General features: G+C 38.0%; 1 protein-coding gene across 4 annotated transcripts in view; it reads right to left on the bottom strand.

Annotated features, from left to right (window-relative positions):
• SLC10A7 (solute carrier family 10 member 7) overlaps positions 1-18,181 on the bottom strand; it is a 157,368-nt gene that overhangs the window by 34,029 nt on the left and 105,158 nt on the right. For all 4 annotated transcript variants that reach the window (XM_041124991.1, XM_030019342.2, XM_030019327.2 and 1 more), the window contains one exon: positions 4,895-4,978. In XM_041124991.1, the coding sequence (XP_040980925.1) occupies positions 4,895-4,978 (84 nt within the window). The remainder of the gene's footprint in view (positions 1-4,894; positions 4,979-18,181) is intronic.

Raw genomic sequence — 18,181 nt, 5'->3', positions numbered from 1 at the left:
AGGGTACCACTCCTCCTCCCTGCAGCTCCCCTGGACTTTGAAGAGAAAGTAGGACTACTTCCATGTGGATTTAAGTTACAAGAACAAAAGGATTTGACACTGTTCCCTTTTTATAACAGTTTCTTTAACTATTGTTTCCCCCACCCACCCACTATAAACAAACATTAGGCTTAGGTGAACAGTACCTTCTGCTCCCTAGCAACTGCCACCTACCTTTCCCCTTCAATTTCTTATTCTTTAAAAATAAATACATTGCTAAGCTTTTTAGTCTCAATTTCACTGACAACTTGTATTGCAACACAGCACCCTTTTAGAGTTGTGTTTATAAGCACACCTCCCAAATGCTGATAGGGTTCCTCTGGAACATTTTGGGCAACGATGCAGAAAGCACTTAAAATCCTTTACTTGTAGGACATCGAGATTTTTTTGTGTGACTAGATTCAGCGAGGATTTCTGTACAACTGGCTTCATTTTATAGATTTGGGAAGAAGAACTACTTAGAATCATAACATTAATTTTAGCTTTAGTTAAGGTCTGTTTAATGTGAAGTGCCCACTTTACGCTGGCAGACAAATTACCAATGGGGCAACTAGAGAATGCATGAATGATAATGTACAGACAAGCTTTTTATTATTTATTCATAGAAAACAGTGGGTTTTGGTGTGCTGCTTTGAAAAATGTTCAAACTAGTAGAATATAATGAAAGCACAGTGAAAATTCTATTTCATTAACATTTAATCATAAATCGCTCTTTAATACAAAACATAAAATAAAAGTCTGTCATAAGCATTTAGGTGTAGAGAATGGAGAAAGTCTGCAAAAAGAGGAAAGGAAATATTGCAGTGGTTTTCACTGTTCCTGTTATCTGTCACTTCAGAAGAAAAAAATAAGCAAAGAAACAACAGTCTTCAGCCAAATCTCACAACTGGTCATGGAGAAACTGCTTAGAGATTTCTTGAAACCTTACTGTTTGCTGACTAAAAGTATTACCAACATCTATAGACAAGGAAACAATTATTTTAGCAAAATCATAACAGCTCAGGAGCAGCAATCTTCATCAGAACTCTGCTACCCAGGAAAAGAAATAACCAGAACTTCAAGCTGCCAGAGCAAATTAAAAAATCTTTCCCATGAAACATCTATTACCATGTTTATCATATAACAAGCATTCTCAAATTCCCCTTAGAGGTATGCAAGAGTGGTGCACAAATAACAAGCTCTTACACACTACAGATCTTCAAGGCTTATAGAAGATTAGATTTTTATAAAATACTATAGATTATGTCTTTTTTGAAGACCTCTTGTCAGAGACATCTTATTCGTTACTCTATAAATACAAATGCAATATTACATTATCAATACTGATTTGAGGAACATCATACTGTCAATTAGCAAAACACATCTGAAGACACAGAAGATGCAGGCCACAACATTTTTTTCGGTTTAGACAACCTGCACATCTCTGACAGAGTGATTCTCTTTACTGAAGACCATCTATCGGTAACTGCTATCTCTGAGACTCAGTGCCTTTCTGATAACATAGCATCTTCCTCTTCCTTTAACAGTTCCTTCTTTACCTAACAAATGGCAGCCACCACCTGAGCATAACCTGTACCTGCAGCCCCTTACGCATTTCATTGTCAGTGGCTAGAAAAGTGTGTTTGACTCCTGTCAACGGCAGTCTTGCCACACTGAAAAAATTGTTCGAGAAACAGTAGGAAATAAGCATCAGTTACACTATTGTGACTTTTCTCTCCCAGCCATCATTAAAAATTCTGACAAGTCAGCCAAGCAACCAAAACTCTTGATACATTTTGCCATAAAGCAAACAAAAAACCCCAAACAAAACAAATCTAAAAGCACCTTCTCATCTGCTTTGCTTATATCCCAGGGGCTGCTCAAACAGCCAGCTCTGCAGCCTGCTCAGGAAATGAGCGTTTAGGCAACACAGGTTTTCCCACAGGCGAGATTTTTTTTAAAGGAAAATAAAGCCCTTGGAGAATGCTTCCTTTAAGCAGCCTTCTCTGTTTAACACTGATGTGGATCGAGCGTAAAGCCTCTGTTGATCACAGCTGAGTTAGGAAGGCTGAACTGAAGCAATCCTCCAAGCAGGCAGGTTCCAAGCTTGTTTTTTTCCCAATCAAGCTCTTTGCTACCAGGTAACCTTACCAGGCATTCTTCCACCGACTTTTCTGCTGAGCAGTATGACTGTGCATGGTAAGGAATTGACATTGTGGGCATGAAATGATAAATTAGAAGTAACTGCTGAAACCATCATTCATGAATTGTGGGCCATTATCTCTTAATGTATCTGGAATCCCAGAGCAAGCAACTTGTGATTCACAAAGCAGTATTATGTTGCTGTGCCGCAGGTTGTGCAACCGTTCAGTAATGAGTGAGTAGTGGTCTACAAACTAAATGCAAAACTTCCCATTTAATCAGAACTGATCCATGTCACCTCCAGATGAAGGGCAAGCAGACCTATCACTGCATCTCTTAGTGTCAGTCCTTTTCTTGCTTATTGTTTTCCCCTGATTACTGCATGTTATTTTTGGATATCCACCTTAAAAAATGGCTTCTATTCCTTCTATTCCTGGGCAGATTGGTTTACTACTGTACAGTTCTACCTAATCAAGAAAATCAATTTAAACTACCCTTGGCATTTTTAATCTGTAGCTATCCTTAGCATTTCCTCTCTTCCATATCCTCTGAACAGATATAATCAAGTGCAGTAACTTTAGAAACAAAGTCTTTATGCTTAGAAGAATGTGAGCTATTTCTGTTGACCATTCATTTCCAGAAACTGCTTCAAACACTTTTGAAGGAGAATCATCCTATTTCTTGTTGAAGTGTATTTATAAAACCCAAACTCTTAAATAAATTTGTGATTGAGTTACACAAGCTTTAAGATTCTCTATTTTTTCTTTCAGTCTTTATCAGAACTCCTAAATCACATCTGTTCTCAGTTAAGTCTCATCACAATTCTGATTTTGAACTTAAGATCATTCAGAGCACTTATTTTATATGCTTATTGCTCAATTCATGTTATTTAGCCTTATTATTTGGTGAAGCCAAAAAAACCCCCAACTCCACCAGTTAGCTCGCATAGCAATTTCTTGTAACATCCCTCCAAAGTAACATGCCATTATACGTATAGATGAAAGTCCTCTTGAAATTTCACAATCACTTTGTCTAGCAATCTACCATCATTTTCAGACTTCCTACATTGCAGTATAGCTTGCTAATACCCCATCACTATAGGTTACTTTATTGCTAGATCTGCTCCCATGCTATTTGTTTCTTAGAAATTTCCAACTAAGGCTTGCAACTAATAGCTTCCAGTTTTTGGACCTTTCAGAATGAGAGGATTCAAGTGCTTTTGCTTGTCCGCTTTTGGTGGAGACTTATTTTAGATGAGATAAGAATGTGATACACAGGTAGGTTCATCAGCAACCCTTTGTGGTCTTAACTAATAAGGAGATTCTTAGGCATTTAACTCAAAGCACGTGAGCAATTCAATAGCCTTCAGGGACACAGAGGTTATGCCCATTTTCCACATGGTATGGTTACAGCCAGGTTATGCAGGTACTGATGCTGGTGGCTACTGTCATGCTTATCATGCTCATCTTCTTATAAGGCTTTAATGTTTTTTTTTTTTACCACATAAGAAACAAACTTCACTAGGGCTTCAGTAAGGTACAGTACGTGCTAGTTTTGAAATGTGCAATTATAGTTTGATACAAGACTGATTGCCTGTTCTACATAGCACAGGCAATGACAGATATTCTTAACCTTGTCCAGGGTGCTCCTTTATAGACTCCACTTTCATTTGCCTACATTTTAACCATGCTTTCCATTTCAAAGCCTGCTTTAGGCTGACAAAATTCAGAAAGTTCCAGCTGAACCCCGAGTTAAACTGGATACTAGAATCAGCAACAGCACCCCTTGGGAATGAACTGCAAATCCCACTGATACTCCCTTCGTGCATTCTGAATGCCTGAGAACAATGAATACTTACAAGTATGTAAGAATTAGGCTTCGGGTGTTTTGGTGTCCAAGAATAGTGGACACCTCTGACAACTTTTGGTCTTAATATAGCAACTTACCACCATGATGTGGAAGAAAAAAATAATTAATATTAACATCTGTGAAAAAACAGATACTACAGATACAAGTGTCTCAGAAAATCTTATTTTGCAATTAGTATCTTTACATTCAGTGAAAGATTTCTATCATATGCCATGAAAAAAATAAGGCCTTGTGTTACAATACGAACAATGAGTATAAAATGAAATATTGAACAGCTGCTCATTCCATGAATACCCTCCATCCAGTGTAACAAATGATAGAGGAGTCATGCAGAAAGAATAGTTTGCAATTGTGCAATTAAAACCCTTATTGTAAAGCATATGCAAAATGGCTCGAGCAGCCTTAATTTTATGATTTCTTAACTTCTGACTGCTTAGCCCTTACATGTTTTTTAATGTTGAGAATTTTTTATTCCTGTAATTAGCAGTAGATACTACACAGGGAGAACTTCCTTCATCATCCAGGCAAAGGGCATGTGACAAAAGGACTATATAGTATTCTCAAAGCTCATTTGTATGGGGCTGGAATTTCTCACAGTCTGGGCTGCCATTTTTCCCACTTTATGTTCACAAACTCCCTTCTCGATATGCAGTAGCGTATGTTTGTGGTAGTGAGGGACAGATGCTCAATCTCAACAAAGATCAATGTGGCTCCAGGGAGCACTGTAGCATCTTTTCTCTGATATTAGACTTCACTATCCTGAGGCTGTTCCTATGTGGCAGCTTATCAGGTTGCCAGTCTGTCTTTAAGATAGCTCTCTTTATCTTATTTTTTTTAAATAAGAATGTATATTTAAAAGACATACCTGTCCAATAATAAGGGGGACTACAACAGTCATGAACAGCTGTGAGAATATAGATGTAAAAGGCACAGAGGAGGATGATCCAAGCTACAAAATAAAAATATACCATTAATATTGCACTTTTCTTAGTATCTGCAAATTTCATACATAGGTATCACACATTAGTTTACATTTTATTTTACACATAAAAACTTGGAAGTATGTGCACAAACTTGGAAGTATATGCACACATTTAATTGTTAAGTCCCAATAAAGCATTTGGTATTCCACAATAACAAAACTAAAACAATCTCTGGTTGATTACTTTATAACCTAAGGTAATAGTTCCATCAATATTCATTTAATTGAAACCCTGCTACACATATATGCCAAGTAAATTATATAAGCATTTGTAGGATGATAGTCTAAAAAGACAGGGAATGAATCTTCCTAACCAAACAGTTAGCTCAACTAACTTACCATTTATACAAATATCATGCAACAAAAATTGGTGTAGTTATTTCAATAAATAAGTAAAAATAATAAAATAATGAAGACATTCACGTGTTTTATTTCAATGATGTTAAGAGATCTACTGAAAGTATATAACTGTTCTTTCATTAAGACAACTAAACTGTGACAGGCTTAGTCTTCAAATAGGCGATCTCTTTAATTACGACTGTAAATGCTAAAAGTACGTTTTTTAAAGATGTGGGTGGAAAAGGTGAGCAAGCACAGTGGGATTTTTGCAACCTACTTCAGAATGCTGAAGAAAACATGCATCTTTTACATTCTGATTGGACTTGTTTTATGCTATGTCATTGAAAAGTTTCCTTTAACGTAATTTAACATATATTTAACAGCAACAGAATATACACTAATAAATATATAGTAAGAAGACTGAAATAGCCTTGTCAGAGCTTCCACAGACAACCATTTGCTTCATGATGAGGGTAAATGACATAACATTGAGGATTTCACAGATCCACATTATTTTATATTTTCCACTTCACTTTAAAGATCCTCAAAACAATGACAGAATTCAGAATCTTTGCAGCTCCATCTAAAAGATACTGATTTCCTAAAACATTCTCACATACGTCATTCTCATAAATTACACTCAGATTGCATTATGCTTTTGACACTTATCTTCCTTTCAAAGCTACCTGCAGGCATGATAGACAAGGTGATCATACAATCTAGTCACTTCCTATAACTCTGCCTAGAAAAATCAACATATGGCCATAAAAATGGGTTTGGCATAAAAACAGATTCTTCAGAAATTCAAAGAAAGGAAAAATCAGAAATTTCACATACTGAAGAATTTTACTTTATTCAGAAATGTACAACTGCAACCTTTACCTACAGAAAATAATCTGATGAGAAAACAGCAATTATACCACCTTTGCAGTGGTTTACATGTATAAGCACTGCTTTTTGTAAATGGCATTTGTAAATGTACTACTTGGGAAAACGGTGAACATGCCTACGGGGCTGTCTGTATGCAAACTGAGCTTTTGGTACACACAAATGGCATCAGAACCTAGAAACAGCACAAAATGGAATTAAATTCTGACACTAGGAAATCATGGGACTTTGAGTGTTGCTTGGTCAGCTTAGAGTTTAAGAGAGTGGGACCAGACCAAATCTACCTTTTCTTTAAACATACTCCACCACTTGCTTTCATATGTCCCTTTCTGAATACACTCTAAGTATAGAGCCTTGGGCAGAACATATGGGATACGGCTGTTTCCTATGCGTTACCTTAACTGGCAACATCAGGTAAGACTCAGTTTGGCCATTTAATAAATTACAGCATCTCATCCCCATCACCTCCGATTTTAACAATGTGGGCACAGAAGACAGCTGGAGGGGACCTGAAGATGATGTCATCACTGAGACTTTCGGTCTCCAAGTAGGGTGCAAGTGACAGCACTGAGATTAAGGAGCCTGAATTTCCCATGGAGTCAAGAGGGAGAAGTAAAGGCTTGCATTGCAGGGGAAGATTCAGATAACCCACATGAGTACCTGAAGTCAGGCAGTACAGCTACTCCATTCCCAAGGGACATGAGGTTCTCTGCATGATTCCTTGCAGCAAGCGGAGCAGAAAACTCTGTCATACCACTCATGATCTCCTTGTTGTTTTAATTCTTATAAGTAGCTTCTGAAATTTTAAAAGATTCATAGTTTTTCAAACTGTATTTGGACTTACTTTTTGCTATGTGCTGAGGAGCTAAAAGCATTACTTACTATGTATTCAAGGAAGCTTTTTCAAGTGAAAGTGAAGATTTTTAAACTTTAAAATCTGCTTGGGTCACAGAGGAATGAATCTAACCAAGCAGTCCGCATGCCAGGACCCTCTGCATAGCTTCATGAAACTATGACGCTTTGGCAGTGGCTCTTGTGCACTTTTATAAAAACATTGATTGGACTTCTCTCACTACTTTAAAGTTTTATGCTCTGTGGATGCATAATCAGTTTCTAAGTCAGGAATGAAAAACTGTTCAACAATATAACACACTGCTGAAAAAGGCAGCCATTCAAACAGCAACAGTCTTGCCAGCTTTTTAAAATATTACTTCAAATGGAGTATCTTCAAGCTGTTGTGGATTCTTAAGCACTTGGTATATGTAAGGATATGTTTTGTTTGGGGTGTGGGGTTTTGGGGTTTTTTGTTTGTTCGGCTGGTTTTTTTACGTAATTATAAACTGAATTACAGGTACTATGCTGCGATGCTAAACCAATTTACCTAGGAAAAGTAAAATTATTTTATTCAAAGAAACAATCTTCTATATCAGGATATCAGGGTACGGTTCTTCGCCTTGTCAACTTCACCCCACCCATTCAGGCTCATCTCACTGTCATTTGGACCACCAAAAGGCAGATATTTCAGGTAAGCACCTCACCCTGACTACATTTTAAATGAAACAGAAATCCTCATATCAATCCAAAATGTCAAAATGAATAAATAAATAAAAAAAATTCATTAACCCTCCTTTCGCCCAGAAGAAGCAAGTTCTTCAACTACATCTGGCTTGTAGGGGAAAAAACCTCTCCTTCTTGTAGAAAAAGTCAAGTTTTTCTGCTTCTGAGTCCTCCACTGCATGATCCTATGACCACACTATTTTTGATCCTGTTTCAGTTGTATAGTTGAGAATTATATTCTTCTGCCAGTCTCCAGCACCTTCGTTACTTTCTACAGAATAGTGTGGAGCTAGCTTTTTTCTTGGGTCCTTAAGGGGTCCTAACACTCTGCTATACCACACAGGCACAGAAGTTTGGAGCAGTGTGTTTGCTAGGCTCTGTCCCAGCTTCACGGATTGCTGTGGTATTAGACTTCCCTGTCCCACCTGTGGTACTGACATTACATCTTCAGACAGACTTCTGAACTTCATTTCCCTTCTGTATATTATGACAATAACTACAGTGGACTGTTTTTTATCAGAATCTATCTGTTAGACCACGTCTATAAACTCTTGTATTACCTTAATCTTAAATCTATTCCCAGAGAAACACAGAACGTAAGATAAAGGCTGAAGAAAAGAGAAGGCAGGAACTCCTCATCGCACAGAAGAAAAAGACTTTTTAACCCAGACCCTGGACACATAGTGGCTAACCATGCAGAATCACAAATGCTAAAGGACCCACAGCTAATGGATGCATAACTTGGCCAGGACTGCCTCAACACTTGCAAAATGCAAACTCATCAGTCTCACAAACATAAGTGTTTCATGGATTCGGACATTGCTTGGGTTCCAGACTTCCTTTGCACTTGGATATTTTTATCACATCCATTTTGACAAAGTAGTGAGAACTGAGGAACAGAGGAAACAAAAAGCTCGATATAAGGTTAATCAAACCTTCTTACACATTTACAAATATTCTGTCTGAATGAATAAATATGATTTTGCTCAGGTTTTAGTTGGATCAAGCAAAGCTCTGTGCTCCATTTGCTGTCATGAAACAAAGTTTTTTAAAAAAACCACTTAGATGATCTGCATTGCACCAAAATTAGCTTTATGCTAAAATGTCCAATGATATTTGGCTGCCCTCCTTGTTATAATAATCTCCATGCCTAAAAATGAACCTTTCTTAACAGGCAAACCAACAGAAGGAGTACTGTAAGAACTGGTATAAAAACATCATAGAATCAAACTGCTGATTTATAGCTATAAAAAAAAAATTCTGATTGGAATCTCTTCTGGAAGATGAAATGCACCATTTAATGAAAAAGTTATCACAAATTTTCATGCCAGTATATTGTCTATGCTTGTTTTAGAACATTTTTTAAACAAAAGTTTGATACTGTAAAGGAATCGTTATGTGCTATTCTGGATAGCAGCATTTCAGTTAAAAGTTTATTAATAAGCCAGGCCTGCTTGAATAGACTCACTATTCAAAAAAAGACCCTGACAATTCTTGCTTACGAAAAGGCACTTTGCACTTAAATAATCTGAGTGATTTCAGAAGGACAACTCAGATGAGCAGGAGCTGCACCTCCTGCAAGTGTTTGCTGGATATGACTGTAATGAAAGAGAATTCCAGGCAAGTCTTTCCAAAGAATTCTGTCACCATGCAGTACTTCAAACCTGACCTGCAGCATTCTTGCTAATTTAGTCCTAGACCTACGTTTCTTCTCAAGAGACTGCCTGTTTTAAAAAAAACTCCTGGGAAATTATTTAGTGTGTTTCTTTATGAGTTTGTGGTAGAAACATTGGCTTATTCTTAATTGAGAGGCTATATTTAACTGGTTGTGGTAAAACAAAAAAGCAAAACCCAACCAAACAAAAGAAACCTTCCTTGCATAAAAACCAGACAATTCCACTTCCCAGCCCAGACTGCCTCCATAAGCCAGATGCTCCATTCTTATCCTTCTGGCCGACAGGCAGGTACCACTGTGGGTGTTTGCTCGCATACAGCTGCCACTGACTTACAAGAAACACACCTCCTACCAGTCACACCAAATTATAATCCAGTGCTACATGTGCTGCACGTATTGAGTCCACTTTGGAGGCAGCTGTCGTTCGGGGCCTTACTCTTCCACTGTTCTCCTGCAATTAACACATTTCCTCAGGTTGTGTCTGTGCTCTTCATACACCATCAGCCAGCTTCAGCCTCGCCATTTGTTGAGCACAGAGGAGGAAACCAGGCCAGGGTGAGAACAGGACAGAACTGAAAGGAGAGTCACGGGCTGCTCTCTCATGTGAGATGTTTAAGCTTTTCTTTTCCACCTTCAGGTCAGGCTGCTCTGACACTCATGTTTTTAAATTTTGTGTTCAACGCTGTACCGCTGCTTCTGGTTACTCTCATCCAGTCCAGATTCAGCTGCCTTGGAGGCCTGTCTGGACCACCCCACGCACTAATCCCTTTATATCCTATTGTGGATGACAGCCCCGTTACAGAAAGGACATGGAAGGTGATGCACTTTTGAAAAAGATGTGCATGGGATCCAGTTCGGTAATGAAGGACAATGAACAAGAGTGACCAGCTGAACTAAGCCCTCCCTTGCTTTGGACTCTTTCCAGAACCCTTATCCTAACCCAGTCATTGCAGTATGCTATGTTACAGCAGAAAAGTATGCACACCGCCCTCAGTAACCCAGGTACTTGGCAAATGGAAATGCTTCGCAGTGAATACACTGCAATCGGCAGTAACTGTAAGCATGCTGAGGCTCTGGGAAGTAGGAAGAGTCCATGCTACTCTATGGGAACGGCGCTGACAGGTGCCTATGAGTTCCTCGGTGCCCGCCTTTAGATTTCAGGTAGGAGGTTGAAAGAGATGAAACGGTCGTTCCCATGTAACATTTCACAGGCATCTAAACAGAGCTGGCAGGTCACTAGGATGTCCTTCCTACTGCACTGCTTTAAAGGCATTCACATGCAGAGTGTTTAGGTATCTTGGTAGGTAAGGCAGAGAAGCTGTGTAAAAGATGCCAGCTCCCAGCAACTGACCAAGAGTCATTGGTACTGAAATTGCCCACCTGTAACGGGTGCTAACAGCAGGAGAGGGAAGGGAAGGGGAGGCGTATCACTGAGAACAGAGCTTCTATAGCAAGAGAAGAAAGAGGGTTTGGCATTCAAAAGCAAATAGGTTTCAATTTCCTAGCAGTGGCAGAATCGGAGGTATCAGAAAGAGTGTATTTAAATTTTAAAATAAAGCTTTTGATTCTGCCTATCAAAAACTGCAAGTTGTCTCTTGCCTCAGAGAAAGGGGCAAAAGGTATGACAGAGATCACGTTCAATGGTTTGGCAGTCATGTATTTGAAGAATAACAATGAAAGATCTATTTGTTAAAGGAAGACATAAGTCTAGTTCTGCTAAAGAAAAGATATGTTCTGGTCTTATGGTATATTTTGCAAATTCTTACATATTCTACATGCTTCTGTGGCCATTGGAATTGATTTGGCACAAATAGAAAAAAACTCTAGCTGTCTACGTATACCCTCCAGTTTTGTTTCAAAAAAAAAAAAAAAAAAAAAAAAAAGAAAAAAACCGAAAAAATAAAAGAAAAATCAAAGTTTCATAATCAGAAGTGTGGAAAAAGAAAAGCTGGCTTGGGCAAGGAGACTGTATGTTTTGGGGTTCCCTTGTTAAAGTGATCACAGATGCCTAATCCTGTTCTGCGTTCCCCTATGACACATTAAATACCAAGCCAATTCAAACATACCTGTCAATTTTAAAGCCTTTTATAGACCTGTAAAAATAACCATAGGTATTCTCAATCTGAAATACACCAGAGCTATTCTTCCACTTTACCATGGTACCATGATCTTGAGGGCTGACGTAAAGAAATGAGATCAAGCATAACAACCCAAAGGCACCTAAATGGGGCTTAGGTGATTAACACCCTTGGAGAGCTGAGACTTAAGGACTAGTTCCCCAAAATTTTGCTGCAAACAAGGGGGTGACTAACTGGAAATAAATAGATTAGTAAATACAGGATAATTAAGAACCATGAATATTATGTATCCATGAAAAAGGCAGGTGTGATGTACCAGAAGAAATACATCAATCAAGGTAGGGGATACTTGTGACATGGCACAAGGCCTGGATAAGCCCTTGTGAAGAACACTGCGCTGCTGTGTGCAATTCTTATTACCTGGGCTGAAGAAGGAGTTAAAACTGGAACGGATGCACAGAACACCTCAGAATAAGGGATTTGGTTGGGGGTTATTTTTTTGCATTTATGTTTTAAAGATTAGAAATGCATGGCTTGTTTAGCCTAGCTGACTGAAGACTGGGAAAGAAGATAGGATTGTACACTATGTCTGAGCCAGGGTGATAAATTTCAGAGAAGTGCTATTCAGGTGTATGATAACATTGGCAACAAAGACAAATGGGTAAAATACCTGTCACAAATACTGGAAATTAGGTTTCTGCTCATCAGAGACACAAGTTTCTAGTAGTGCAAGGTGGAGGGAGAGCAAAAATCCTTACTTTTAAGTTGGATCGTGTTCAGGTTTTGAGATGAATTGCACAGCGTGGAAAAAAGGTGGATTGGTGAGTTGGGATGGCATCTTCCTGGTATCCTGGCTCTATGATCCTATTAAGATGTGTGGTTAGCTTCTGCTGTGTAGAAGCAGGATGTGTACTTAAAAGGCTCCTCTAGCATGATATAGATGAAAATTTCAAGAGCAACACCAAGTAGAAAAGAAAGTCCTCCACAGAAACGTTACATATTTTAGAGTCTTCTACCTAGACAAATTTACAGGATTTTGTGTGTGTCAGGAAGAGGGAGGGCCCCTGTTATTCTCTGACTGTTATTTGTATGCAATTTATATAACAAAGCCACAAAAGGTCAATTTGAAAAAGGAATAAAATGATTAAGCAAATATTTCATAGCAGTCATTCAAAAGTTCTGGTTAATTGTAAAGGATTTGGATCACATCAGAGAGTTTTGTCTTCCCAATGATTAAAGAGAAAGGAAACAGTGAGGTAAATAACCAGGTAGAAATAATGATGCACTTTAAATCTTCCACATGAATGAGTTGATCTGTTAACAGCTAATGCACTATGCTGCCCCCCCCCCGCCATAATCAGCCTTTTGTCACTTACTAGTGAAATCCATTAGCTGCAACTTCCTTATCAACTTCCAAGGCTTTCCAGCTACTACAATATCTGCATATTTAACAATTCATTTGACTGGTATCAACTCTCATTTACCAAGTGCTTGAGAGGAAAAACAAGACATAGTGTGCAGAAATCCTGTTTAAAAAAATACGTAACGATAGCTCCTTTTAATAAAAAGATTCATCTGAAATACATGGGATTGGAGAATACTTGGCAAAAATTTGAGACGTATCAACAACTTTTAAAACAATGTTTTAATTTAAGGATTGTGAGTGTAGGGGAAAGCTTTTAACTTCAGTATTTCAATCAGCTTCTAGTTTCATTCATGCCCTTATTCACCAGACATTTTATTTCACTTTTCTCTGCAATACTTGCAGAGAATTTCCTTCACTTGCCTACTGAATTCTTTCAGCAGTGCTACTTTCTAGTACTTATGGCATCATCACTACAATGCCACCATAAAAATACCTATTATAAAATTCAGAAATTTGAGAAGGTAGCAGAAAAGAAAACATCACTGAATAAATCAAGAAAAGGAGGAAGCTGATAAAGCCTTGGAAAGATTCCGTTTTGACACAAATGTCATGGTAATCTTCTTTGGTAAAACAGCAAACATGGAAGCAATGCATGACAGTTACATGGAGGTTTTTGCCAAGTGTATTTTTAAAAATACACATGAATTTTGCATTGGCTCTTTAACATTCCACGTTAACTGGTTTGCAGGCATGCTTCTGAAGAATGTAAAGTACATAAAAATGCAAAACACTTATCTCTAATTTTCTTTGATGGCTTTCAATAAAAATACACAGATTCACATACCTTGAGTTTTGTTACTTTGACAGCTAACTAGATGTGCTTCCAACAACTGAAGAGACCACATCCGTCAGGCATTGAGTCTCAACAGTAGGGGTAATACCAAGAAGGTGGCAGAGCTGGGATACTGTGCCATAAAAACCGCAGCATCACATTTGTCTCCAACAGGTGTGCAGATGACTGACTTCTTGTATTTTGATACCAAATACAAGCAACAAAATCATAAGCTTGTGTGGCTTTGTTATCAATTAATATGTACAGTATGATTGAAATAACCAGGGAGCTGCTAAAGTCCTGTGTACAACCCCCATCAGCTAATATTTAAAATAGGGAAACAATAACTAGACATGATTTAGGGTTTAGGAACTAACTACTAGACAATGGAGCTTTAAGTTTATGTCAGAAAAGGTAATGGGTTGTGGTCTGGTCAATAAGCCTTGAAGAACCGCTTCGAACTGCCAAGATGAGGGAAGAAGGTAAAAGGTAATTCCTACAGCGGGAGATCACGACCACTGACTCATTGACCACCTACTCAAATGATACCACCTACTCAAAAGAAGACAACGAAGGAAGAAGACAGAGTCAGCGCACTACTTTACATGAGAGGTGAAGAAGAAAGAACCAATCATTAAGGGAAATAATAACAAATATGTATTACTTAAGTATATAAATGTGGGAATTTTTGAGACAAGGGTGTGCTGTCTTGAGACAGGCACCCATTCATGCGCATCAATGAAATTAATTTGAAAACACCTTGACTCTGTGTGTTGTTGGCTTGCACACTGGGTAAACGAATCTGCTTTTAGGACAACAGCTTGGTAAAATTGCCAGTCCACGTGCTTAACCAAGTTTAAGGACAGAGAGGGCAACTCTATCCCAGTGTGGCTGGAAAGGAACAGAGCTATGTTCACACAAGAAAGGTCACTCTGCATCATCCTTTTACATGGTAGTACAGTATCTATGCTCACTCTGCTTCCCAGGCAAATCCAAGAGACATGACCTTGCTGAGGCATCAGGCTGGCCTCCATCCTGTGCAATACAAAGGCAGATGAAATCCCTCAATGAAAATAAACCTGCATTCATACATATTGCTGTTTTTCATGACTAAAGGTACAATCTAAGGACATAAGTGAGATGATACAGCTACAAGTGTTGCAGAGTGCAGTGCTCCTGAAGTTCTGTCTTTCAAACGAGACATCATAAAGGTGCTGACATCTCGAGGTTATTAAAGAGATCACAGCACTATTATCTTCACAGTATGATGACATCTTATGTTTAACTGTCTTTTAGCAATGTAAATATGCCCAAATGCAGCATACTTAAGAATTCAAATCATAAACTGTTATTACAAATCATAAAATGTTATTACAATTGCTAAAGGAAATAACTAAACTGAACATAGAGAACAAGTCATATAAGATGGACAGTCATACCCAAGTGATTAACTTCCTCAGGCATTACTTAACCTATTTGTAGTCATTATCTATTGATAGCAATATAGTTATTTCTAAAAGCAAAATTTAGTCTACACTTCAATTTCTAATTGGTGAGGTTTTTCCCCCAAATGCCTTTGAGAAAATAAAACTTATTTCTCTGCTTTAAAAAATTTCTTGATCAATCTGTTACCTCTGGCTTCAGCTAAGTATATGACCTGACAAGAAGACAGACAGCATCCTTCTCTGAATGCTTTGGTACACAGCCTCCTAATCATCATTAATGAAACACTGCAGAATGTTGCAAAGGAATGTGAACAGCAAAACCCCATGTTAACTTGAAACTGATGTATCTTACAGTACTTTGTTTCAACACTCCTACTCACCACATATATGAACTCTAATCAATTATATACAGTTTATAGACATTGCCCGTTTATAACATCTTTGCTGGGAATATAACATACTAACCATTAATAATAAGGGTTAACATGAGGATGATGATATTGCAGATTGATGCATCTGGAAGCCAGACTGAATAGCTTCTGATTAGGTAAAATGTTAGTCAGAGGTATCTATGGTGAAGGTGGCTATTCTTTAAAGCCTAGCTAGGTATCCTCACAAGGGTACAGCCTGGTAATTACATGCACAATATTTAAGGTTTCATTAAACCAATCAAAACATCTTAGAATTCTTTTTTTGAGTACACTTTACACCAGAAGTTTCATAGTAGAAATACCCTTTTCAGAAATGTAACTGACAATCTTATGTTCAACACCGTTCATTTAAGATGATAAATTATTTGCATTAAATGCATTATTTATTATAAGCTTCAACATGTCTTTATCAATGTTGTTTAGACAATTTATATTTACATTACTAGGCAATTATGAACAGAAAAGGCAGTCCAGAACATTATATTCTCTGGTGCACATAGGGCAAAATTTAAACCATAACTGCTACCGCAGGTTAAGCTATATGACAAAAACAAGCTAATGGACAACAATGTATTTTATTTCTGGCAGCACTAAGGGTATTTTATGCACTCTATACAGGGAGACTAACAAACAGGATTGCTAATACCATATAGCATTCAGACTATCGTAGTATGACTCTGTAAAAGAGTTAATGCTTGTGAGTACCAAATTCAGGAATTAAAATTCACTGAAGGCATTGACTTCAAAGGTCCCTGAATGGTATTCAGAAGCCCAGCTCAGCTACTGTTGAGGTAAATGAGAGTTTTATCTTGAAACTTGAAAATTCCACCCTTTATTAACTAAGTATTAAGGCTAAGTTGCATGACGAAACTAATGAATAGTCCAGAAGAGATAACCAGGAAATTACTAGTCTGTAATTACTCCACAGTAACTACACAGTACCACATGAAATGATTAAGCAGCAGGTTGTAAACAAGTGAACAGAAACATGTGAACTGTGTGCTTGAATCCACTACATGTTTAGCAGGCCAGATGCATCAAGGAAACTCAAAGGAAAATTAGAGGTTCACATGAAAAAAAAGGTTTCAGCAGTCCAAACCACAGACTGCCAACGTACAGGAACAGTGCATCAGGGCGTGCACATTTAGTTCACTATCCTAAATGCCTGCCACTGAATAAAATGAGCCTTCAGAGAAGGTGGACCTCATCTGAGCAAGATGTGCTGCTAGACTGACCAGAATGGCTGCTCTTCATGTGTCAAGTCCTCAGCAAAGATCTCAAGGAGTTTTAAATATTTATATACCCCAAGAGAAGTCCTGCAGTTCTGGGCTTTGTGACAAAATAAATGCAGCTTTTGTAACTCCCCCTATCCCCAGACTAGTTTGTTTATCACTCCAATGAAAAAATAATTTATGCGTGTGTTTTCGTCAAGAACCGCAGCGCCAAGTCATGTTACAAACTGTACAACAATTAATGTGCACTTCTCATACAAGTGTCTCCAGGGCTGGTAGGAAGAACAGAGGCATACACTTTGCCTTCCTGTTCTTGCACACATAAAGTTTTACCACCTCTTTTGAGAAGTAACAGTGAAAACTGCAATTCATAGGATAGAATAACGTGTTATCTGTCCATAAAGTCACCAAAGGAAAGATCTTTATCTTGCTTGAAAAGGTATGCACATCATTCCTTAACATTTCAATTTCTACAAAAAATATCCCTTTTGGCTATGTAGAGCACCAAAACTCAGTGAGGGATAGCAACGTGAAAGCTGCCAGTGAGCAAAAGTAAAAAGAGCTGAAGTTTCAGTCACTTAGAAACAAAGGCACAGGTCTCTGGATGAATGCTTGTGGAAGAAACATGTTCCATACAGGAGGGAAGAGGACAGGAAAACAGTGAGGCAAACCATCTGGAATCAATGTATTCAGTGCAAGAATAACAAAACACCCATCTTTCTTAGAACAGTTATCTTTTTCAACCTACAGTAAGTCTATGGTCCCAGCTATATTAAGAAAGCTTTGCTGGTGTGTATTGATATATATGATATGGTCAAAGCAGTTCTTGTGTAAACATAGCTACATCAGATGAATTACAATTTGTTACAGTAAAATAAAAATCTTCCCACACAGCTTTACTGAAGCAGTAGTTGATAATGTTACAGCCACTCTCCCAGTACTATTTATCCCAGTTTAGTATACACTGCTATATTTGTATACAGTACATATGCTGCTTAAGCATCCCTACTGTAAACAGTTTGCCACTTGCATGCCACTTACAAGTTGTTTCAAAATAACTTCACACTTACCCCCCTTTCCAGGGTGCTGCCTTATATACAACGCAATTAGTAAGATAAAAATAAAGACAATATATACCTTTCCTAAAATCTCTGAAGTGCTTCAGCCTATTTCCCCGCTATTCACAAAGCCACGGTCCTCAGTAACTTGCACCATACCATACCATTTGTGCCAGCAAATCCTCCAGCACCCAGACTTCCTAACTGGCAAGGGACTTACTAAAGCACCACTACCCATTGCATGCTGACTAATATCCATACCTTTTTAC

Source organism: Aquila chrysaetos, chromosome 1 (assembly GCF_900496995.4).
Source record: "Aquila chrysaetos chrysaetos chromosome 1, bAquChr1.4, whole genome shotgun sequence".
Taxonomy (NCBI): Eukaryota; Metazoa; Chordata; class Aves; order Accipitriformes; family Accipitridae; genus Aquila; species Aquila chrysaetos.
Note: the sequence above shows the minus strand (reverse complement) of the source record. Positions and strands in the feature narration are given on the sequence as shown.